This window comes from Arvicanthis niloticus, chromosome X, assembly GCF_011762505.2.
Source record: "Arvicanthis niloticus isolate mArvNil1 chromosome X, mArvNil1.pat.X, whole genome shotgun sequence".
Taxonomy (NCBI): Eukaryota; Metazoa; Chordata; class Mammalia; order Rodentia; family Muridae; genus Arvicanthis; species Arvicanthis niloticus.
In genome coordinates, this window is record NC_047679.1 from 98752941 (window position 1) to 98778608 (window position 25668).

The following is a 25668-nucleotide window of genomic DNA, read 5'->3' on the forward strand; positions in this document are numbered from 1 at the left end:
TTGTGTGCCATGACTTTATTATTCAATAATTATTATGTGGTTCGATGTGCTGTTTTACAATTTTAATATAACATAGGAATCAGACAACTTTAAAGGGGATGGACTCCAACAAAATATGTTTGGTCTCAGTGATGTCCCGCAGCCACTGTTCTCGAAATCGAATCTTTCCTGGTCTGTAGAGGAAGGGAAAAAACAATGCACACACACAAAGCTTTTATGATCAAACAAAATGTTGAGGCAGGAATTCCCTCCTTACATTCCCAGTGAGCAAGATTCTGGATGGCTTCTAGCTGTCCCTTAGGCCTACGCAAGAAGTCTTTCAGAGAACTGCTATACAGTAACATGGGTTGTTACACACAGGCTAATTCAGTATGACCTTGGTGTGGTTCTTTATCAGGAGTAGGAATGCTGAAACATGATCTCACTCTATAGCCCAGACAGGTTCCAAACTTACAGCACTCCTCCTGCCTCAGCCTCCCAATTGCTGGGATTATAGACGTGGCTATAACACATAAAAGGGGGTTATATCATTCATAGGAAATTTAGTATAATTCTGAAGTTTCCCTGAAGAGGACTGGGACTGTAGCTCAGTTGTAGAGTACCTGCCTGGTGTGCAAGGCCCTGATATTGATACCCAGCACCGTCCACACATACACACACAAACACTGATACCCAGCACTATACACACACACACACACACACACACATACACACACTGATACCCAACACCATACACATAAACACACACACACACACTGATACCCAGCACCATATACATACTACACACACTGATTCCCAGTACCATATACATACCACACACACACACTGATACCCAGCACCATATACATACCACACACACACACACACACACAGATACCCAGCACCATATATATATACACACACACATAGATACCCAGCACCATATACATACCACACACACACACACACACACACACACACACAGATACCCAGCACCATATATATATATATACACACACACATAGATACCCAGCACCATATACATACACACACACACACACACACACACACACACACTGATACCCAACACCATACACATAAACACACACTGATACATACCCAGCACCACACACACACACTGATACACAGCACCATATACATACCACACACACACACACACACACACACACACACACACACACACACAGATACCCAGCACCATATATATATATACACACACACATAGATACCCAGCACCATATACATACACACACACACACACACACACACACACACTGATACCCAACACCATACACATAAACACACACTGATACATACCCAGCACCACACACACACACTGATACCCAGCACCATATACATACCACACACACAGAGAGATACCCAGCACCACACACACACACTGATACCCAACACCATATACATACCACACACACACAGATAACCAGCACCATACACACACACACACACACACACACACACACACACACACACACACACAGAGATACCCAGCATCATATACATACTATACACACACTGATTCCCAGCACCATATACATACCACACACACACTGATACCCAACACTATACACATAAACACACACACTGATACATACCCAGCAACACATACAAACACACACACACATACACACTGATACCCAGCACCATATACATACTACACACACTGATTCCCAGCACCATATACATACCACACACACACACAGATACACACACACACTGATACCCAACACCATACACATGAACACACACACTGATTCCCAGCACTATATACATACCACACACACACACACACACACACACACACACTGATACTCAGCACCATATGCATACTACACACACACAGAGAGATACCCAGCACCACACATACACACACACACACACACACACACACACACACACACACACACTGATACCCAACACCATATACATACCACATACACACACAGATACCCAGCATCATATACATACTATACACACACTGATTCCCAGCACCATATACATACCACACACACACACTGATTCCCAGCACCATATACATACCACATACACACACACACTGATACCCAGCACCATATACACCCCCCCACACACACACTGATACCTAGCACTACATACACACAAACTGATAGCACGATGCACACACACACACACACTGATACCCAACACCATACACATAAACACACACACACATATACCCAGCACCATATATATACACACACTGATACCCAGCACCATATACATACCACACACACACACACACACACACACACACACACACACACACACTGATACCTAGCACTACATACACACAAACTGATAGCACGATGCACACACACACACTGATACCCAACACCATACACATAAACACACACACACATATACCCAGCACCATATATACACACACACATACACACACACTGATAACCAGCACCATATACATACCCAGCACCACACACACATATACCCAACACCATACACATAAACACACACACTGATACCCAGCACCATATACATAACACACACACACACACACAATGATACCCAATACCACACACATGCATGTGCATACACCCACTTTGAAATTTCTATAGAAATAATAGACGTGACTCACTTTCTCCCACCCTGTTCTTTCAACTAATCCTTAAGTTTCTAATTACTGAAAAACACTAAAAAAATTTTTCTAGAGTAATGCTAGAATCCTACTTTCAGTCCATGCTATAGGATAAGTAGTCCAAAGATGAAGGGGGCCCTGCTCGTGTCTATCTGTGTCTGTGTGCCTGTTGGAGTTCTAGAATGTGACAACCTTTACCTTACCCATTTAGAATAAGTCTCCAAATTTTAATTACCTTTGAAGTAGTGCTGAATTCTCAAAGATGTAAGAGACATCAACAGGCATATCCTAAGAGAGAGGGACAAGCATTTTCAGGGCCTGTCTTTATTAACTGGGAATACATTCATCGGTAGTTCTTTAATATTTCAAACCTATTCGGCAAAAGGTCACAGATACCTTAAGCTACTCCACAAGATCGGAGACAAGTGGCAGTGGCTTAGGTTCCTCGATAAGAGCCTGAGTCAGTCTTTTGTCTCCTTTTTAAATTTTTTGGCAGGGGAGGGGTTGGAAATGTTTTATTTTGAAGCAGGGGTATTACGACGGTATGTATACTGGGATTGAGTACCTAGCTGCAAGTAAACCTCTCACTACAACCTCTCTCCTGAGTGCTAGCATTGTAGGTCTGCTACCACAGTTAACAAATATATTTGGGTTTTAGAGACAGGGTCTCATTGTAGCCCAGGCTGGACTCAGTAGGTACAAGGTGGGCCTTAAACAGATTCTCTTGCCTCCACCTCCCAAGTTCTAAGATTACAGTTGTTTGCTCCAACGAATACATTTTTTTCCAAAGAGGAAAAATTATTTTTGGGCTGGGCAGTAGTGGCGCACCTTTTAACCCCAACACCCAGGAGGCAGATGCAGGTGCATCTCTGTGAGTTCGAGGCCACCCTGGTTTACTGAGAAAGTTCCAGGACAGCCAGGGCTACACAGAGAAACCTTGTCTCCAAAAATTAAAAACAACAACAAAAGAGAGTTATTTTTGGGTCCTGGTTTTAGATTCTTTCAGTTGATGATGGTAACGGAGTCAGTATCAGGAGCAGGCGGTATGATTTGTTTGTATGTACAGACAGGAGATAGAACTGAACCAGGTCCTCTGCAAGAGCAGTAAGTGCTCTTAACTAAGCCAGGTCTCTAGCCCCACAAGAAGGACATTTTTAAGGCAGAAAAAAATAGGTAATAATATTACAGTGGTGTGTGTGTGTGTGTGTATGTATGTATGTATGTATGTATGTATGTATGTATGTATTTCAAGACAGGGTTTCTCTGTGTAGCCCTCTCTGTCCTGGAAGTCACTCAGTAGACCAGGCAGGCCTCGAACTCAGAGACCACCTGCCTCTGCCTCTCTCTGCCTCTCTCTCTGCCTCTCTCTCTGCCTCTCTCTCTCTCTCTCTCTCTCTCTCTCTCTCTCTCTCTCTCTCTCTCTCTCTCTCTCTCTCTCTCTCTCTCTCTCTCTCTCTCTCTGCCCCTCTGCGCCCCTCTCCCTCTGCCTCTCCTGCGCCCCTCTCCCTCTGCCTCTCCTGCGCCCCTCCCTCTCTGCCTCTCCTGCGCCCCTCCCTCTCTGCCTCTCCTGCGCCCCTCCCTCTCTGCCTCTCCTGCGCCCCTCCCTCTCTGCTTCTCCTGCACCTCTCCCTCTCTGCCTCTCCTGCGCCTCTCCTTCTCTGCCTCTCTGCGCCTCTACCTCTGTGGACCTCTGCCTCTGCGCCTCTGCCTCTGCGCACCTCTGCCTCTGCGCGCCTCTGCGCCTCTGCCTCTGCGCGCCTCTGCGTGCCTCTCTGCCTCTGCCTCTGCGCGCCTCTCTCTGCCTCTGCGCGCGCCTCTCTGCCTCTGCGCCTCTGCCTCTGCTCGCCTCTCTGCCTCTGCGCGCGCCTCTCTGCCTCTGCGCGCCCCTCTCTGCCTCTGCGCCTCTGCCTCTGCGCGCCTCTGCGCCCCTCTGCGCGCCTCTGCGCGCCCCTCTCTGCCTCTGCGCGCCTCTGCGCGCCCCTCTCTGCCTCTGCGCGCGCCTCTCTGCCTCTGCGCGCGCCTCTCTGCCTCTGCGTGCGCCTCTCTGCCTCTGCGCGCCCCTCTCTGCCTCTGCCTCTGCCTCTGCGCGCGCCTCTCTGCCTCTGCGCGCGCCTCTCTGCCTCTGCCTCTGCGCGCCCCTCTCTGCCTCTGCGCGCCTCTCTCTGCCTCTGCGCGCCCCTCTCTGCCTCTGCGCGCCCCTCTCTGCCTCTGCGCGCCCCTCTGCCTCTGTCTCTGCGCGCCCCTCTGCCTCTGCGCGCCTCTCTCTGCCTCTGCGCGCCCCTCTCTGCCTCTGCGCGCGCCTCTCTGCCTCTGCGCCTCTGCGCGCCTCTGCGCCTCTACCTCTGCGCCTCTACCTCTGCGCGCCTCTGCCTCTGCCCGCCTCTGCGCCTCTGCGCGCCTCTGCCTCTGCGCGCCTCTGTGCGCCTCTGCCCGCCTCTGCCTCTGCGCGCCTCTGCGCCTCTGCCCGCCTCTGCGCGCCTCTGCGCGCCTCTGCGCCTATGCCTCTGCCCGCCTCTGCGCGCCTCTGCCTCTGCGCGCCTCTGCTTCTGCGCGCCTCTGCCTCAGCGCGCCTCTGCCCGCCTCTGCGCCTCTGCCCGCCTCTGCGCGCCTCTGCCTCTGCGTGCCTCTCTGCCTCTGCACGCGCCTCTCTGCCTCTGCGCGCCCCTCTCTGCCTCTGTCCGCCTCTGCGCGCCTCTGCGCGCCTCTGCGCCTCAGCCTCTGCGCGCCTCTGCGTGCCTCTGCGCCTCTGCCTCTGCCCGCCTCTGCGCCTCTGCCCGCCTCTGCCCGCCTCTGCGCGTCTCTGCGCGCCTCTGCCTCTGCTCGCCTCTGCGCGCTTCTGCGCGCCTCTGCGCGCCTCTGCCTCTGCGCGCCTCTGCGCCTTTGCGCGCCTCTGTGCCTCTGCCTCTGCGCCTCTGCCTCTGCCCGCCTCTGCGCGCCTCTGCCTCTGCGCGCCTCTGCGCCTCTGCCTCTGCGCGCCTCTGCGCGCCTCTGCGCGCCTCTGCCTCTGCGCGCCTCTGCCCGACTCTGCCTCTGCGCGCTTCTGCGCCTCTGCCCGCCTCTGCGCGCCTCTGCGCGCCTCTGCGCCTATGCCTCTGCCCGCCTCTGCGCCTCTGCCTCTGCGCCTCTGCCTCTGCGCGCCTCTGCCTCTGCGCGCCTCTGTGCGCCTCTGCGCGCCTCTGCTTCTGCGCGCCTCTGCCTCAGCGCGCCTCTGCCCGCCTCTGCGCCTCTGCCCGCCTCTGCGCGCCTCTGCCTCTGCGCGCCTCTGCCTCTGCGTGCCTCTCTGCCTCTGCACGCGCCTCTCTGCCTCTGCGCGCCCCTCTCTGCCTCTGCCCGCCTCTGCGCGCCTCTGCGCCTCAGCCTCTGCGCGCCTCTGCGCCTCAGCCTCTGCGCGCCTCTGCGCGCCTCTGCGCCTCTGCCTCTGCCCGCCTCTGCGCCTCTGCCCGCCTCTGCGCCTCTGCCCGCCTCTGCCCGCCTCTGCGCGTCTCTGCGCGCCTCTGCCTCTGCTCGCCTCTGCGCGCTTCTGCGCACCTCTGCGCGCCTCTTGCCTCTGCGCGCCTCTGCGCGCCTCTGCCTCTGCGCGCCTCTGCCTCTGCGCGCCTCTGCCTCTGCGCGCCTCTGCCCGCCTCTGCCTCTGCGCGCCTCTGCCTCTGCGCGCCTCTGCGCCTCTGCCTCTGCGCGCCTCTGTGCCTGTGCGCCTCTGCGCGCCTCTGCCTCTGAGCCTCTGCCTCTGCGCCTCTGCCCGCCTCTGCGCCTCTGCCTCTGCCCGCCTCTGCGCCTCTGCCTCTGCTCCTCTGCCTCTGTGCCTCTGCCTCTGCGCGCCTCTGCCTCTGCGCGCCTCTGCCCGCCTCTGCCTCTGCGCGCCTCTGCGCGCCTCTGCCCGCCTCTGCGCCTCTGCCTCTGCTCCTCTGCCTCTGTGCCTCTGCCTCTGCGTGCCTCTCTGCCTCTGCACGCGCCTCTCTGCCTCTGCGCGCCCCTCTCTGCCTCTGCCCGCCTCTGCGCGCCTCTGCGCCTCAGCCTCTGCGCGCCTCTGCGCCTCAGCCTCTGCGCGCCTCTGCGTGCCTCTGCGCCTCTGCCTCTGCCCGCCTCTGCGCCTCTGCCCGCCTCTGCCCGCCTCTGCGCGTCTCTGCGCGCCTCTGCCTCTGCTCGCCTCTGCGCGCTTCTGCGCGCCTCTGCGCGCCTCTTGCCTCTGCGCGCCTCTGCCTCTGCGCGCCTCTGCGCCTCTGCCTCTGCGCGCCTCTGCGCCTCTGCCTCTGCGCGCCTCTGCGCCTCTGCCTCTGCGCGCCTCTGCCCGACTCTGCCTCTGCACGCCTCTGCCCGACTCTGCCTCTGCGCGCCTCTGCCCGACTCTGCCTCTGCGCGCCTCTGCCCGACTCTGCCTCTGCGCGCCTCTGCCTCTGTGCGCCTCTGCGCCTCTGCCTCTGCCCCTCTGCCTCTGCCTCTGCGCGCCTCTGCCTCTGCGCGCCTCTGAGCCTCTGCGCGCCTCTGCGCCTCTGCCTCTGCGCGCCTCTGCGTCTCTGCGCCTATGCCTCTGCGCGCCTCTGCCTCTGCGCGCCTCTGCCTCTGCGCGCCTCTGCGCGCCTCTGCCCGACTCTGCCTCTGCGTGCCTCTGCGCTTCTGCCTCTGCCTCTGCGCGCCTCTGCCTCTGCCCGCCTCTGCCTCTGCCCGCCTCTGCGCCTCTGCCTCTGCGCCTCTGCCTGCCTCTGCGCCTCTGCCTCTGCGCGCCTCTGCGCGCCTCTGCCCCTCTGCCTCTGCGCGCCTCTGCCTCTGCCTCTGCGCGCCTCTGCCTCTGCGCGCCTCTGCCTCTGCCTCTGCGCGCCTCTGCCTCTGCGCGCCTCTGCCCGCCTCTGCCTCTGTGCGCCTCTGCGCCTCTGCCTCTGCCTCTGCGCGCCTCTGCCCGCCTCTGCGCCTCTGCCTCTGCGCACCTCTGCGCCTCTGCCCGCCTCTGTGCCTCGGCCTCTGCTCCTCTGCCTCTGTGCCTCTGCCTCTGCGCGCCTCTGCCTCTGCGCGCCTCTGCCCGCCTCTGCCTCTGCCTCTGCGCGCCTCTGCGCCTCTGCCTCTGCCTCTGCCTCTGCGCGCCTCTGCGTGCCTCTGCCCGCCTCTGCGCCTCTGCCTCTGCTCCTCTGCCTCTGTGCCTCTGCCTCTGTGCCTCTGCGCGCCTCTGCGCCTCTGCCCGACTCTGCCTCTGCGCGCCTCTGCGCGCCTCTGCGCGCCTCTGCGCGCCTCTGCCTCTGCGCGCCTCTGCCTCTGCGCTCCTCTGCCTCTGCGCCCCTCTGTCTCTGCGCTCCTCTGCCTCTGCGCGCCTCTGCCCGCCTCTGCGCCTCTGCCTCTGCCCGCCTCTGCGCGCCTCTGCCTCTGCGCGCCTCTGCGCCTCTGCCTCTGCGCGCCTCTGCGCGCCTCTGCCCGACTCTGCCTCTGCCTCTGCGCGCCTCTGCCTCTGCCCGCCTCTGCGCCTCTGCCTCTGCCCGCCTCTGCGCCTCTGCCTCTGCCCGCCTCTGCGCCTCTGCCTCTGCTCCTCTGCCTCTGTGCCTCTGCCTCTGCGCGCCTCTGCCCGCCTCTGCCTCTGCCTCTGCGCGCCTCTGCGCCTCTGCCTCTGCCTCTGCGCGCCTCTGCGCGCCTCTGCCCGCCTCTGCGCCTCTGCCTCTGCTCCTCTGCCTCTGTGCCTCTGCCTCTGCGCGCCTCTGCCCGCCTCTGCCTCTGCCTCTGCGCGCCTCTGCGCCTCTGCCTCTGCCTCTGCCTCTGCGCGCCTCTGCGCCTCTGCCTCTGCTCCTCTGCCTCTGTGCCTCTGCCTCTGCGCGCCTCTGCCTCTGCGCGCCTCTGCGCCTCTGCCTCTGCGCGCCTCTGCCTCTGCGCTCCTCTGCCTCTGCGCCCCTCTGTCTCTGCGCTCCTCTGCCTCTGCGCCTCTGCCTCTGCGCGCCTCTGCCTCTGCGCGCCTCTGCCCGACTCTGCCCGACTCTGCCTCTGCGCGCCTCTGCGCCTCTGCCTCTGCGCGCCTCTGCCCGACTCTGCCTCTGCGCGCCTCTGCCTCTGCCTCTGCGCGCCTCTGCCTCTGCCCACCTCTGCCTCTGCCCGCTTCTGCGCCTCTGCCTCTGTGCGCCTCTGCCTCTGCCCGCCTCTGCGCCTCTGCCTCTGCCCGCCTCTGCGCGCCTCTGCCTCTGCGCGCCTCTGCCTCTGCCCGCCTCTGCGCCTCTGCCTCTGCGCGCCTCTGCGCCTCTGCCTCTGCGCGCCTCTGCGCGCCTCTGCCCGCCTCTGCCTCTGCGCGCCTCTGCGCGCCTCTGCCTCTGCCCACCTCTGCCTCTGCCCGCTTCTGCGCCTCTGCCTCTGTGCGCCTCTGCCTCTGCCCGCCTCTGCGCCTCTGCCTCTGCCCGCCTCTGCGCGCCTCTGCCTCTGCGCGCCTCTGCGCCTCTGCCTCTGCGCGCCTCTGCGCGCCTCTGCCCGACTCTGCCTCTGCCTCTGCGCGCCTCTGCCTCTGCCCGCCTCTGCGCCTCTGCCTCTGCGCGCCTCTGCGCCTCTGCCTCTGCGCGCCTCTGCGCGCCTCTGCCCGCCTCTGCCTCTGCGCGCCTCTGCGCGCCTCTGCGCCTCTGCCCGCCTCTGAGCCTCTGCCTCTGCGCGCCTCTGCCTCTGCCTCTGCGCCTCTGCCTCTGCCTCTGCGCGCCTCTGCGCGCCTCTGCCTCTGCCTCTGCCTCTGCGCCTCTGCCTCTGCCTCTGCGCGCCTCTGCGCCTCTGCCTCTGCCTCTGCCTCTGCGCCTCTGCCTCTGCGCGCCTCTGCCTCTGCCCGCCTCTGCGCCTCTGCCTCTGCGCGCTTCTGAGCCTCTGCCCGCCTCTGCGCCTCTGCCTCTGCGCGCCTCTGCCTCTGCCCGCCTCTGCGCCTCTGCCTCTGCGCTTCTGCCTCTGCCTCTGCGCGCCTCTGCCTCTGCGCGCCTCTGCCTTTGCGCGCCTCTGCCCGCCTCTGCCTCTGCCTCTGCGCGCCTCTGCGCCTCTGCCTCTGCGCGCCTCTGCCTCTGCGTGCCTCTGCCCGCCTCTGCGCCTCTGCCTCTGCGCGCCTCTGCGCCTCTGCCCGCCTCTGCCTCTGCGCGCCTCTGCGCTTCTGCCTCTGCCTCTGCCTCTGCGCGCCTCTGCCTCTGCGCGCCTCTGAGCCTCTGCCCGCCTCTGTGCCTCTGCCTCTGCGTGCCTCTGCGCCTCTGCCTCTGCCCGCCTCTGCCTCTGCGCGCCTCTGCGCTTCTGCCTCTGCCTCTGCGCGCCTCTGCGCCTCTGCCCGCCTCTGCCTCTGCTCCTCTGCCTCTGCGCGCCTCTGCGCGCCTCTGCCCGCCTCTGCCTCTGCGCGCCTCTGCGCCTCTGCCTCTGCGCGCCTCTGCCTCTGCGCTCCTCTGCCTCTGCGCCCCTCTGTCTCTGCGCTCCTCTGCCTCTGCGCGCCTCTGCCCGCCTCTGCGCCTCTGCCTCTGCGCGCCTCTGCGCCTCTGCCTCTGCCTCTGCTCCTCTGCCTCTGTGCCTCTGCCTCTGCGCGCCTCTGCGCCTCTGCGCCTCTGCCTCTGCCCGCCTCTGCCTCTGCCCGCCTCTGCCTCTGCGCGCCTCTGCCTCTGCGCGCCTCTGCGCCTCTGCCTCTGCGCGCCTCTGCCCGACTCTGCCCGACTCTGCCTCTGCGCGCCTCTGCGCGCCTCTGCGCTTCTGCCTGCCTCTGCGCGCCTCTGCCTCTGCCCACCTCTGCCTCTGCCCGCTTCTGCGCCTCTGCCTCTGTGCGCCTCTGCCTCTGCCCGCCTCTGCGCCTCTGCCTCTGCGCGCCTCTGCCCGCCTCTGCCTCTGCGCGCCTCTGCCCGCCTCTGCCTCTGCCTCTGCGCGCCTCTGCGCCTCTGCCCGCCTCTGCGCCTCTGCCTCTGCGCGCCTCTGTGCCTCTGCCTCTGCGCCTCTGCCTCTGCGCCTCTGTCTCTGCGCCTCTGCCTCTGCGCGCCTCTCTGCCTCTGCGCGCCTCTCTGCCTCTGCCTCTGCGCGCCTCTGTCTGCCTCTGCGCGCCTCTGTCTGCCTCTGCGCGCCCCTCTCTGCCTCTGCGCGCGCCTCTCTGCCTCTGCGCACCTCTCTGCCTCCCTGCCTCCCTGCCTCCCTGCGCCTCTGCGCCTCTGCCTCTGCCTCTCTCTGCCTCTGCCTCTCTCTGCCTCTCTCTGCCTCTCTCTGCCTCTTTGCCTCTCTCTGCCTCTCTCTCTGCCTCTGCCTCTCTCTGCCTCTCTCTGCCTCTCTCTGCCCCTCTGCCCCTCTGCCCCTCTGCCTCTCTGCCTCTGCCTCTCTGCGCCTCTCTCTGTGCCTCTCTCTGCGTCTCTCTTTTTCTCTCTCTGCCTCTCTCTCTGCCCCTCTCTGCCCCTCTCTCTCTGCCCCCTCTGCCCGCCTCTGCCCGCCTCTGCACCTCTGCGCCTCTCTCTGCGCCTCTGCGCCTCTCTCTGCCTCTCTCTGCCCCTCTCTGCCCCTCTCTCTTTGCCCCTCTCTCTCTGCCCGCCTCTGCGCCTCTGCGCCTCTGCGCCTCTCTGCGCCTCTCTGCGCCTCTGCGCCTCTGCGCCTCTGCGCCTGCGCCTCTGCGCCTCTGCCTCCCGAGTGCTGGGATTAAAGGCATGCGCCACTACTGCTTGATGACACAACCAATTTTCACCTTCAGAATTGTGCTTGGGATTTTGAGCAAGAATTTTTTCCCTAGGGCCTTGTAGCACGATGTCTGGTCTTGCTTAACTTCACCAGTCTTACCACCTCACCTCCCTCACTGAGGAAGAGAATAGCATATATATTAGATAAAGCTATAGCTCATAGGCCCTTGCTACTTAAATATAAGTCTCTATGTGTATGCTACCTAGGGGTTTTGTTAAGAATGCATTATCTCAGCTGGGCACTGGTGGCATAAACCTTTAATCTCAGCACTCAGGAGGCAAAGGCAGGCAGATATCTAGAGGGCAGGCTGAGCTCCAGAGTGACTTCCAGGATGGCCAGAGCTACACACAGAAACCTTGTCTCAAACAAACAATCCAAACTCCCAAACAACAACATAAAGAATGTATCGTCTCTAGCACTACCTAGACTTGCGGCATCAGAATCTTCATTTAACAAGATACTCCAATACTTTTCATGTTCTTTGAAGTTCCAGAACCACTTTGGGGATATTTTAAACAAAGGACTAGAGGCTGGAGAGATGAAGCCAGAGCAGTAAGTGCGTGTAACTGCTGAACCACTTCTCCAATTCTGCCATTATCTCTTAGGTTCAAGTGACACTCAGCCTCCTGAGTGTTGAGCATAGAGTATGCACTACTGTGTCCAGCTTGGGGGTTTTGTTTGGTTTTGTAATGTAGATCTTGCTGTTTCCTGGGCTAGTCTGTGAATTCTAATGATTCTTCCATTTCAACTTTCTGAGTTAGTGGGACTGTGGGCATGCATCTACTTACCCAACTCTGGGTGATATTTAAAGTCACAGGACTAGATAAAATAACCAAGGTAGTTACAGAGAAGGGGACTGGGTGTTGGGACATTCCAACATGAAGGTGTTAGTGTGTGAGCCAGACACACCAGTACACGCTGCCAAGAAATGGCGAGGAAGGCACAAGTCATATCTGGAGAGCATGCTCTAGAAACCAGATGCAAAGTGTTGTGGAGAACAGAGTAATTGTCAAGGTAAGTGCCGGCTCAAGTACGATGAAGGCAGAAACGTGTCTATTAAGAAGTTTCATGTGCTAGAGATACAGCTCAGAGGCAAAGGCTATAATGCAAGGCTCTGGGTTTAACCCTCAACAAATAGCTTGAATTCATTAGAGCCAGCATGGTGGTGCACACCTGTAATCTCAACACTGGGAAAGCTGAAACAAGAGGATCAGGATTTCAGGGCCATCCTTAGCTATCTGGGTAACTAAAGAGCAGAACCTGTCTTCATAAAGCCTGACATTTTGCAATGGGGGTTGGGGGAGGGAGGAAGGAATCAATGATGCCCATGACTAGAAATGTCACCATTGCTGAATCACCATTGCAAAAGGACCAGGAAGCAAAAAGAAGAGCTTACCGGAGGTTTGCTCTTGTTGAACTTGATGGTGAAGTAGGCGTTGGCACTGACTCTTGCCAAGGGTCTCACGGCAGTGGGGGCACTCCAGCGCACCCGATAGATATAGTGGAAGGAGTGGACTAAGTCTTTCTTCTCTATAAAATCTGCATAGTACACCCAGCGGTTTTGAAACTCCCATGTCTGTTTCATAGGGGGGGAAAAAAGGAAGGAGAGAGAAAGCTTACCAAGAAAGAAAATCAGGCTCAGTTCAACAAAGGCACTACATAACACGGTTACAAATTCTGAAATCTTGACATTTTTTTTTTTAAATTTTGATTCAAACTAGAACCCACCTCCTCTTATTCCCACAACAGAGGAATAATTCAGCAATGCAAAACTCAATTGAGATGCGCTTTGGACCGTGGTGGAGGTGGAGGGGTAAGGGTTAAGGTATGTGTGGACATACCACACTTCTCCACATCCTCACTTGGAAGGCAGTGAGCAGCTAAACTGGAGGATAATTCGTGAGGGAATGGGTGTTCTGCTTCCCCTATCCCAGGAGACCTAAGGGATGACTAGAAGGTAATGGACTCAGTTTCAGCCCTCTTTAAGGTTGGTCTTACTTCATTTGTTGTGATATGTGGTTTATAAAACAAGGGCCAAGTGCTGGGGAGATTTCTCAGTGAAGGCACTTGTTATGCAAGCTTGACAACCTGAGTCCAATGGCCAGGATCAATGTAAAAGGTAGAAGGAGATCTGAACTAACTCTGTGAGGTTGTCTTCTGACCTGTCTACATATGCATTGTGGTGCATGCACATGTACATGACACCACTCCACACACACACACACACACAATAATAACGTGTAAAAGTAAAATAAGACCAGAAGAGAAATAAGTCAGCCAATTGGGTTATCCATATGCCCTCAAAAGGGAGTCTGGGGGATTGCAGGATTGCAGCTCAGAAGCAGAGTGTTTGCCTCATGAGTGTAAGGGCCTGCCTGGGTTTGAATCCCAGTAAGAGTCTTTGACTTTTTCAGACAGGGTCTCACTATATAGCAGGCTGCCCTCAAACTCAAGACCTTTCCTGCCAAGCGCTGAGATTGCTGGTATGTCTTATCACACATGGCTGGAAGAGTCAGTGTGCAGATATTAAACTGAAGAACTTGTATCTCTGCTGTCTAAACCTATTTTTGCAGTTGAGATGGGAATAGCCAATTCAAATGAACTATATTATTGACAGAATCAGCAACCATTCAGAGCCAGGTATACTGGTACAGGCCTGTAATCTCAGCTCCTGGAGAGCGCAGGCAGGGGGATTGGGAGTTCAAAGTCATCCTCAACTATCATTCCAGGCCAGTCTCAGAAATCAAGGGAAGGCTGGGGAGATCGGCAGGAATGTGCTCTCTGCATAAGCATGAAGACCTGAGTTCAATTCCTAGCACCCACTTTAAAAGTCATGCATGGTGCTGTGTACTTCTAATCTCAGGCCCTGGGAAGCAGAGACAGGCAAAACCTTGCCCAGAAAAATCTAGCTTAGTTAGCGGCTGAGTGACCAGTGAGAAGCCCTGTGGTGGGGGCTGGAGAGATGGTTCAGTGGTGAAGAGCACTGGCTGTTCTTCCAGAGGTCCCGAGTTCAATTCCCAGCTTCCATATGGTGGCTCACAACTATCTATAATGGGATCTGATGCCATCTTCTGGCAGGCAGGTGTATATGCAGCAGAGTGCTCATAAATTAATGAATTAAATAAGTAGGTAAGTAAATAAATAAATAGAAAATCAAATAAAATAAGCAAATCAAAAAGTGGTGGAAGTTGGACAGATCTAAGGAAGAGCACAAAGGTAACCTTTGACTTCCACCTAGGCATGTACATATATACACAGTCTACACAAACATACTATTCATGCAATTCTTTGGTCCTTCCCAATTCACATACATTGCATTCATCTTCATTCATGTGTGTCCTTTCCTACTGTGGCTCACATCTCCCCCACTCCTCTCTGATCCTGGTAGCACTACTCCACTGTAGCTTTGATTGGTGCTCACCAGACTCTGGGCAGAAGCCTCATATCTGTACCCCATTGTCCTCAACCCCACTTCTCCAGACCACCCTGTATAGTGAAGCCAGGGTTACTTTCCTCAAACCTAGTCTCAAACCTACCAGCACAACTCTGAAGCCTTCAATAGCTCATTGAATGCCAATGAAAGTAATAATGTCTCACTGTGTCATTAAGATTTCCCACGCTCTACATTAAAAAACAGATAGGGTTTTTTTCTTCATGTGTATGTGTGTGTGGTATATGTTGCACACACACACACACACACACACATATGTACAACATATATATATATATATACATTTTTATAGGAACATATGTATGCCTGGGTTGTGTGTTGGAGGCCTGAAGTAAATATCTGGAATCATCCTCAATCACTCTTTCACCTTATTTTTGAGACAGGTTTCTCAAGGATTCAATCCCACAGCTAGCCCTGGCCAGCTGGGTCTTGAGATTCACTGTCTCTGCCTTCTAAAGCTAGAATTACAGGTAGGCATGGCTACCCAGCATTTATGTGGGTTCTGAATAGTCAAACTTCAGGCCATTTGCTTGTGTATATGCGTTAAACACCCATTTCTCCATCCCATTACATTCGTAGGATAGCCTGTAGCCCAGACTGGCCTTGAACTAACTGTATAGCTAAGAATGACTTCAAACTTGTAAACTACCTGCCTCTGCCTCCCAAGAGTTGGTATAACAGGTGTGCTCCAACACATCTTGCTTACACACTGCAGGGGAACAAACTCAAGGCTTTGTATGTGCAAGACAAGCACTCTACCGACTCTGCTACACCCCGGGCCCAACTGAGGTAAGAGCTTTCACCTTTGTGTCATACTTTTCTCACCAAACTATAGCTATTCACTGTCCCCTAACATCTACTTGTTTATCGTAGATCCAAGGTAGAGTGGTTTTGTTTCTTTGTTTTTGAGATGCACCAGGGTAGGGGTGGGGTCTCATTATGTTGATTGACCTGCTCTTGAAATCCTGGACTCAAGCAACTGTCCTGCTTCAGCCTCCTGAGTGTCTGCAACTCTAAGCAATTACAATGTACCACACAAGAGCCTGTCACTTCTTTGGATGGTCTAGTGACAGAGAAATGAGAAATGGGGCAGAGGGGGAATTGGTTCCAAGTTTTTCAGGCCCATGGCTGAAAACAATAAAGCAACCTGGCCTTTTGCCTCAGGTTATTTCAAACTCATATCCAATTGGCCATTTCAGTCAGAAGAGAGAAACAGTGCTCAGTTTGTTGAGATTGGGGATTATGTCTTCTCTCATGGTCTGTATGCCATCGTTCTCTTTTTCTGTTTTAAGATAGGGCCTTATTATATATAGCCCAGACTGAACTCCAATTTGCTATGTGGTCAAAGATGACTTTGACTTTCTAACTCTCCTCAACCTCCAAAGTACTGGAAATAAAGGCATGCCTTGTTTATGCAGTGTGGGGTAAACCCAGGACTTAGTGCGTGCGTGGCAAGCTCCCCACCAACTGAGCTATATCGCCAGTCACTTTGTTTTTGAAATAGAGTGTCATGTAGCTCAGGGTAGCCTTGAACTCCTAATTTTCCTGCCTCTACCACCCAAGTGATGAGAATTCCAGGCATCTACGACTCTGTAAAGAAGCTTGGCAGTCACCTCCTTGTGCCCGGGTTTCCTCGCCCGTTCTCAGTTACTCAAATTTGTGTCCAGTGAGAATGTTTGTCATGAAAGAATTCTGTAGCACTAGGATAGTTCCTAGGGAATTCTAACCAAGACCCTCACTTTTCAGATTAAGATAGTGGGGCCTTAGGCCTGGACTGATAGCCAAGGGCTTCTGGGCTGGAAGCTCAGTGTTGTCAGTTCTCAGAGATGCTTCCTCTCTGCTTGCTTCTGCTGCACTTGTATCTTCTACGTGCACTAAGGGAAGCTTCAGACATTCAATTCTGCTAGTTCCATAACTCAACCTCTCCCCCTTTTATGACGGGCAATGGATTTTTTTTAAAAAAAGACTTATTTATTTATTTTATGTATGTGAGTACACTGTCACTGTCTTCAGACACACCAGAAGAGGGCATTGGATATCATTACAGATGGTTGTGAGCCACCATGGGGTTGCTGGGAATTGAACTCAGGACCTCTGGAAGAGCAGTCAGTGCTCTTAACCACTGAGCCATCTCTCCAGCCCCGGACAATGGATTTTTATGTCACTCCAGTGAGTGGATATTTTCCTTATGTTTTGTATTTTCTTTATATATAGCACACCTTCACATACTCACTGATATGGTACTAGTCTGCCGTGGATGGCTGAGCTCATTCCAATAAGTTATTGGACACTCAAAACCAGCAGGCACCCAGAAGTACATGCACAAAACTGTTAGCCATGGCAGGTGACCTTTAGAAGAATAAAACTGTCTTGTGACCTAGCTGGAGCAGTGGCCCAAGCCTGTCATCCTAGCACATGGGAGGCTGAGTCAAGAAATAGGAATTCAAGTCACCCTCAACTACACAGAAAGTTCAAGGCCAGCCTGTTTCAAAACCCCAAAAGAAAATAGGTGGGAGAGGGGGATAAAAGGAGAGAATGAGATGTGGGGAAAGAGTATAGAGAGAAGAGAGAGAATAAATCTATGCATGTGCCCAACAAGGGCTTACTGACGGTCTACTATGCTAGAGGCCTAGGGCAGAACTGACCAGAATGCTCAGGGTATAAATAACTACTTTGTAGTGTCTTAGGTAGCGCTCCTGACTGAGACTCCTAAGAGAGGAGGGAATAAAGGGGAAAAGGCTGCGAGTCTAGATGATGTGGTGAGGAAAGGCCTTAAAGAGTAGGTGGCATTTCACAAAGACCTAAAGAGAGGTAAAGCAGTGAGGTGTTCACATAGGACTCGGGGTACAGGGAGGGGCAAACACCAAGGTCCTGGTGCTGGGGCATGCCTGACAGCTGAGGGACAGCAAAGAAGCAGCCATGGCTGTGGGTGAAAGGTGAGAGGGCAGAAGTTCTGTGATGGAAACGGCAGGCCACTCATCACCTTGGGCCGTACAGGCCTCTGGCAGGGCTCCCTCTGCCATTTACTCAAAACAGCTGTCCCTTTGTCAAGAGAAACATTTGCCCCTTCCCCTGGCCCATTCTGGTTTGAGTCAAGAGCCCTGAATGAAGTGAGCAGGTGTTTGCTCAGCCTAAAAAGAAAGTCACACTAGAGCAGGATGTTCAATAGTCACCCACTTGGCTCATTCCCAGGCTGCTCTAGAAGCCTTTCCTACCAGAGACACTGTGTGGTACCTAGTGCTGTACAGAGAGTGAGTGACTCTTCCCTGCTTTTCCCAGGGCCACCCCACCATGGTGGCCAGGGCCTAGGAAATTGTCCTTGGGACTGTAGGCTTGGACTGGCCTGGGTGACTTCACTTTCACTTTCAACTTCAGAGAAAGTATAGTGAGAAGGGATTTCAAGCCATTCTTCTTCATCTACCCATAATGCAAAGCAACCATGGTTTTATTGCCCAGAAGCCACCTAAAGGGGTCAGAGCCAGACACAGGTCACAGGTGGGGGAGGATTGATGGGCTTGCATATCATTATCATTACCCTCTGGGCAATATATTCCAAAGTTACAGCAAAAAGACTATTGATCTCAGGGGTGGTGTGGCGAAAGAGGATCAGTAATAGGAAACATGTAAACATGCTTAGTGCAAGTAATGCTGTCTGTTCAGTCTCCAACTGGGAGTCAAATGGTGCGACTGGTGCGACATTTGACCCCCACACAGCCCCTGTTAGCCTGAACATACTCATGTTGGAGGAAAGCTGTTTTTGAGATGCTTCTTTCGCCTTAAGCCAGCAGGCTCCTATTGAATGAATCAGCACAGACAAAGGCTTTCGTGGAAATAGCAATTTCCTTGGGCAGTGTACGATTAAGATGATACAAATGCATGGCAATATGGCCGCAGTTTACTCTTTCAAAGATTTTCCCACCTTGGGGTTAGAGAGACGGTTCAGTGGTTAAGAATGCTTACTGGCTGGGGAGGGGGTACACTCTTTTAACCCTAGCATTCAAGAGGCAGGGACAGATGAATTTCTGTGTGTCTGAGGCCAGCCTAATCTACATAGCAAATTCCAAGCTACCTTGAGTTACATAGGAGACCCTGTCTCTCAAAAAATTAAAATAGGGCTGGAGAAATGGCTTAGCAAGAACACTGGCTATCCAGATTTAATTCCCAGCATCTGCTTGGCAACTCACAGTCACCTCTAACTTTCAGGGCATCTGACATCCTCTTCCAGCACCCACAGGCACCCCCCCCACACACACACACAAGAAAAATACTCATACATATAAAATAGTTTTGTTTAAAGAAAAGAATATTACCTTAAGGGTGTATAATGCTTAAAAAAAATAAAACAAGTAAGCAAAACTTTTCCATCTTGATTTTGGAATTTACAAGAAAACTATGTTTACTTATTTTAATTGTCTATGACACCACCCCTTTGGTTTTCATGACCTTAAACTTATGATCAGTGGAGGACCTTTTATATTGTTGCTCACACCCTTGGGTATCAAACTGGAGTGACCAAAGTTACTTACTGAAACAAACTTTTCAATTTGTTTTCGACCCTTTTCTGCCGTGAATTCCCCGTGAGTGAGCCACTTGATGTTCTTGATTGGGTTTCTGGCTTCTGGAAACAAGGCATGAGTTTATTAGTTGCCTGGCAGTGTGGTGTTAAGGTAATGAGACAATGGTTTTAGTTGTACAAACCTGAAGCCTACCTTCCACAAACTGAACAGCAGCAGCCAGGACGCCCTCAACTATAGTCCGAGCTATTTCACTTGTCTCGTCATCTTTTTTCTCTACAACTACAGGCTTTTTCTCTTTTACCTCTGGCACAATTTTCTTCTCTTTTACAGCTGTCGCGCGCGCCTTCTCTTTGATTTCGGACACAGCCTTCTTTACTTTTGTCTCTGTCGACGCCTTGGTTTCCTTTAACTCGGGCACACGTGGTGGCACTTGCTTCTTTCCCTTCAACTCTGGCGGCACCAGGGTCTTCTGTTTTACTTCTGGCGCAACTGGCACGACTGGCGCTGGCGCGACTGGCGCGACTGGCGCGACTGGTGCGACTGTCGCTACAACTGGCGTGACTGTCGCTATAACTGGCGCGACTGGCGCTACAACTGGCGCGACTGGCGCGACTGGCGCGACTGGTGCGACAACTGGCCCGACTGGCGCAACTGGAGCGACTGGAGCGACTTGAGCGACTGGAGCGACTGGCGCAACTGGCGCGACTGGCGCGACTGGCGCAACTGGCACGACTGGCGCAGCAGGCACAATTGGCACGACTGGCGCAGCAGGCACAAAATGCGAAGCAGGCACAAAATGCGAAGGAGGCACAAAATGCGAAGCAGGCACAAAATGCGAAGCAGGCACAAAATGTGCACCAGGCACAAAATGCGCACCAGGCATAACATGCGCAGTAGGCACAACATGCGCAGCAGGCATAACATGCGCACCAGGCACAATATGCGCAACTGAGGCAACATGCGCAGCAGGAGCAACATACGCAACTGGCGCAACATGCGCAACTGGCGCAACATGCGCAGCATGCGTAGCATGCGCAACATGCGCAGGATACGCAACATGTGCAGCAGGAGCAATATGCGCAGGATGCGCAACATGCGCAGTAGGTGCAACATGCGCAACATGTGCAGCAGGCGCAACATGCGCAGCAGGCGCAGCATGCGCAACATGCGCAGCAGGCGCAGCATGCGCAACATGCGCAGCATGCGCAGCAGGTGCAGCATGCGCAGCAGGTGCAGCATGCGCAGCAGGTGCAGCATGCGCAGCAGGTGCAGCATGTGCAGCAGGCGCAACAACCACCTTCTCTTTTGGGTCTATCAACTGCACTCTCTTCTCTTTTACTTCAGGCACTACTGGCACCTTTTCTTTTGTGTCTATTGATGCAATCCTGTTTTCTTTTGTGTCGGTCACAATCCTCTTGTCTTTTACCTCTGTCACAAATGTCACCGTCCTCTTGTCTTTCTCTATCGCAGGTTTCTTGTCTTTGGGATCTGAGATTGTCACAGTCTTCTTTTCTTTTGGCTCCGTCACACTCTTTTTGTCCTTTGGCTCTGCAATGATGGTCACCGTTTTCTTCTCTTTCTGATCTGTCACAGGCTTCTTCGGGTCCTCCACGGACTTACTGTCTTTTGGCTCTGTAACATTCTTGGGCTCTGGAGCCTCCTGTTTCTTTGTCTTGGCTGTGCTAGTGTTCTCCACAGTCTTCACCCTCTGGTTTGGGAGCTTTTTTTTGTTATTCATTTTTATTTCTCCTGGATTGAAACAAAAACAACTCAAGAATTTACTCTATGTGTGCAGGGTTACAGACCACAAATATACTCACATTAAGTACACACTCTCCTTTTTAAAAGAATGCTTTTAGTTTTTTATGTGTAAGTATATGCCTGGTGCCTGCAGAGGTTAGGAGAAAGCAGTGGATCCCTGTAACGGGAGTTACTGATTGTTTTGTGCCACCTCATGGATGCTGGAAATCCAACTGGGGTTTTCTACAAGAGCAACAGCCCCCCCACCCCCCGCAAAAAAAAAACCCACTGAGTCATCGCTCCAATCTCTATACATTGTCTCCTGGAAGATCAAAACCCTCAGGCAATACTTGCTGCTTTTTGAGAAGAGACTGGGGAGGAAGGATGGGAGGAAGACCTTACTGCTGACCCATTTTATCTGCTTGCCGAGATGGATATTTCCTGAAAACCAAGACTTTTCTATTTTTCAAACTAAGAATTTAAATCAAAATATAAAAGAGCAATTCCTAGCTTCTTTGAACAGTAACTCCAAATATGGACTTGAAAAGAACCTCAGCCCGTGCTTTGAGCAACTAAGTGCATGTGACTATTTGGGAGATTCTATTTTTAAATTATATGTATGTGGGTTTGTTTGTGCATGTGGATGCAGGTGCCTGGAGATGTCAAAAAAAAGGCTTCAGATTTCCCTGGAGTTTGTGGTTATGGATAGTTTATAAGCCACTTGATGTGGGTGCTAGGAACCAAACTTAGGTCTTCTGGAAGAGCATTACATGACTTTTTTTTTCTTTTGAGAAAGGGTTTCTCTGTGTAGCCCTGGCTGTCCTAGAACTTGCTCTGTAGACCAGGCTGGCCTTGAACTCAGAGCTCTACCTGCTTCTGCCTCCTGAGTGCTCTTTGGTACATGAGTTTTTTTTTTTTAAATAGTAAATTGAGGGAATAAAAGCATATTCCAGTAGTAGAACACTTACCTAGCCTTGGGAAGCTTTGGATTCCATCTCTAGCAATGCACATGCACACACACATGAACAAGAGGCATGGCAACAGATTGGTGTTGCCATTTTGACTTTTCCAGGTAAATAATTGTATTATTTCAAAGAAACTATTACTCTTACCATCTCTTTTCCTGAACACATGTATCTCTTATGTTTATTAGCTTTGGTTAACGCTTTAAAAAATGTCACATGGAAGTCAAGGTGATGAGTATTCTCCTATGTATCCAATCCAGTGGGCATTGCTTTCTGCTTTTGCACCATTTATGATGATGCTTGCTCATGATCTGATACTTAAAGCTGGGAATAGTGGCAAACACCTGTGATTTTAGCATTTGGGAGGCTGAGATAATAGGATTGCTACAAGTTCAAGGCCAGTTTGGGCTACACTGTGTATGTTAGTCTGTCTAAGGGCTATATACCAAGACAGTGCCTCCCTAAGCAAAACAAACACCCCAAAACCAACCAACCAAAAAAAAAAAACCCAAACCAAAACCCCCAAATATATGGATAAGCCAGGTGTGGAACTTCAGGCACATCTGTAATTCTTCCTGAGAGCAAAAGACAAGGAATCAAAAGTTCAACATCATCCTGAGCTATACAAGACCCTGTTGAGAGAGAGAGAAAGAGAGAGAGGGAGAGGGAGAGGGAGAGGGAGAGGGAGAGGGAGAGGGAGAGGGAGAGGGAGAGGGAGAGGGAGAGGGAGAGGGAGAGGGAGAGGGAGAGGGAGAGGGAGACACAGACACAGACACAGACACAGACACAGACACAGACACAGACACAGACACAGACAGACACAGACAAACACAGAGAGAGGGAGAACATTTGAGCTAAGCATGGTGATATGGAATATGCCTGTCCCAGTATTTGAAAGGCCAGGGCAAGAGAATTGAATTGTGAGTTGGAGGCCATCTTGAGCTACACAGTGACACCTTGTTTTTTTTTTTTTTTTTTTTTTTTTTGTTTTGTTTTGTTTTTTTTTTTTTTTAAAGTGAATGGGCCAGGTGGTGGTGGCACACACCTTTAATCTCAGCACTTGAGAGATAGAGGCAAGTGGATCTCTGCAAGTTCCAGGTCAGCCAGGGCTGCACAGAGAAACCTGGTTTCGGGGGAAAAATGCAGCTGGCAAGATGGATTAGTGGTTAAGAGTACAGACTGCTCTTCCAGAGAACCAGGGTTTGATTCCCATCTGGAAGCTCACTGGAACTGTCTGTAAGTGTAGTTCCAAGGGATCTGACACCTTTTCTGACCTCTGCAGGCACACATGTGCTGCACAAACATACACGCAGGCAAAACACTCATACACATAAAATAAGAATAAACAAATCTTTTGTTTAAGAAGGAAACATTTCTTTCCCGTTTGAAGACTTTTTAAAAAAGTCATAAATGAAGCTCAAGTTTTCCAAATAGCTGCAGCATCTATTGATAACGTGAACGTCGGCTTTCTCGAGATTCCGGACAGGGGCCTCTCCCATAACAGGGATGTATCCACTGGGGAGTTTTTCCCACTTTATGCATCTTTCCCTCTTTGCATTTTGAACTCACTTTCCTTGCTTTGCTTCCCTTCCATTCACTCAGAACTGTTCACTTCTGAGAAATCATTTCTAGCAGGCAAATCTTTCTTTCTTTCTTTCTTTCTTTCTTTCTTTCTTTCTTTCTTTCTTTCTTCCTTCTCTCTCTCTCTCTCTCTCTCTCTCTCTCTCTCTCTCTCTCTCTCTCTCTCTCTCTCTTTCTGCCAGGTCTCATTGTGTAGCCTTGGCTGGCCTGGAGCTCCCTGTGTAGACCAGGATGGCCTTGATCTCACAAAAAAATCCATCTGTCTGCAGGATTAAAGGTGTACAACACCATACCCAGCCTTCTTGCTAGCAAATCTTTAAATGGAGCGAGTGAATGGTGGTAGATGTTTTTTCCAAACTGAATGAGTTTTTATTCATTCATTCATTTATTACAAACAAAGCTCCAAATTTGGGACTATTTAATGTGCCATGTTTCCTTTAACTACCACAGCCCTGTGAATGAGATGCACACTGGCTATTTTCCACACCCACCCTCTTCTATCTCCTGCTTCACTGGATAGCTGACAGAAGTCCATATGAAATGACCCTCTAGTGCCCTCTAGTGTCCTTGAGAGGCCATACACTAGGAAGTGCATGCTGACAAACCTGTGAGAGGGAAACTGTATCCCAGGATGGCCCTCCTTTATGGGGCACCAGTGACTGGAAGCCTGAAGAAGTTTCCAGCTTCTCAGGGTTGCTGTCTTCCACAACTTTCCAGTCTGTTTTCCCTCAACTCCCACTAGCCCAAACGACTACAACTCTCAGCAAGCTGAAGTTTCATTTGTCTCTCTACTGTGGCCACATCTTTGTATTTCGCTGACCAACTATCCTAATTTTAGTATGATAACTTGAAAAAAAATGTTTATTTCATTTTATGTATGTGTGTATGTGCCTTGCATGAGTGTCTGTAAGCATAGGTAAGTGTACTGTGCTGGCACAGGAGCCTGTAGGAACTGCAAGAGAGCACTGGATCCCCTAGAACTGGAGTTACAGGCAGTTGTGAGCCAGCTGATATAAGTTCTAGGAAAAGATGTAAATGCAAAAATATATATATATATATAAATTAAGTAGGAGACTTCCAGCCTGGCATGGTGGCATACACCTTTAATCTCAGTATTCAGGTTGCAGAGGTAAGCAGCTCTCTGTGAGTTCAGGTATGGCTGCCTGGTCTACAGAGCTAGTTGCTGCACAGAGAAATCCTGTCTTGAAAAACAAACAAAAAACAACCAAAAAAAAAAAAAAAAACCCAACCAAAAAACATGCTTCACCTTTGTACAGTTCAGAGTGCGCTCCTTTCTGCAAGCCTCATCTTAAATTCATAGTTTTTGCATTTATCTCTTTAACTGGGATGGCACTAAGGGTGACTCAGGATGTATGTGTGTGTGTGTGTGGGGGTGTCAAAGGGTGACTTGCAGAAGTTGTTTCTCTCTTTTCACTATGTGAGTCCCGGGGACCACCACCTTTATCCACTGAGCCATCTCATTCTCTCTGTAAGCCCCTTTCACGAAAGGCAACCCTATTTCCTTTCCCAACATCTTTGGTCCCAAGGGTATGGTAGACACTGCACAAGGCAACCAAGTTCTGGTGACCATCAGTCAAAAGAAAATCTGCATACCCTTTAGACATTCCTGTAATAATTACAGACTAAATGCTCATTTAGGCCTTAATGTTTTCATTGTCCACTCAGTTCCCCTCCACCTCAGCTGCAGCTGGTGGAAAACAGGATTATCTGCTGAAAGAAACAGGGTTTTTCCAAAGCCATTTTTGGCTACATAGCAAGCTTGAAACCAGCAAATTTGGCTTACATAGACCCCTCTCTCCAAAGCAACAAGAACAAACAGCAACAACAAACCAGAAAGGGAGGAGGAACTGAGGAAGAAAGGAAGGAAGGAAGGAAGGAAGGAAGGAAGGAAGGAAGGAAGGAAGGAAGGAAGGAAGGAACTTAACCCATCAATGGATGCATATCATTCGTAGGTGTCTCTCCCATTATCTTCTTTGGGGTCTGGATGATTAACAGAACCACTCCAAGTCCCTTTTCAGCCCCCCTCCCCCCCGTTAGCAAAGAAACGCCAGTACCTAAATGAGGAGATTCTTCTTTGAAGCAGTAGCAGAGGAAGCCTTAGCAATCTCTCAGCAGCTCTGCCCCAAAGTTCCTAGAGAGAAT

General features: G+C 52.5%; 1 protein-coding gene across 1 annotated transcript; it reads right to left on the reverse strand.

Annotated features, from left to right (window-relative positions):
- Positions 1–25668, reverse strand: Akap14 (A-kinase anchoring protein 14). The gene is made up of 6 exons (XM_076918928.1): positions 25581–25668; positions 19412–20968; positions 19229–19320; positions 12648–12827; positions 2865–2917; positions 1–173 (listed from the first exon to the last, which is right to left on the reverse strand). The coding sequence occupies exons 2-6, from the start codon at positions 20955–20957 to the stop codon at positions 80–82; spliced, it is 1965 nt and encodes a 654-aa protein (XP_076775043.1). The 5' UTR covers positions 20958–20968; positions 25581–25668; the 3' UTR covers positions 1–79.

Bases quoted from the DNA above. Each gene is read 5' to 3' on its own strand.
- Akap14 (XM_076918928.1), bottom strand. From the start codon at position 20,957: ATGAATAACAAAAAAAAGCTCCCAAACCAGAGGGTGAAGACTGTGGAG. The intron at 19,321-19,411 runs GTAGGCTTCAGG...CCTTGTTTCCAG, and splicing joins TGCTGTTCAGTTTGTGGAAG to AAGCCAGAAACCCAATCAAG. The intron at 2,918-12,647 runs GTAAGCTCTTCT...CCTCTCTCTTAG, and splicing joins TCAACAAGAGCAAACCTCCG to GATATGCCTGTTGATGTCTC.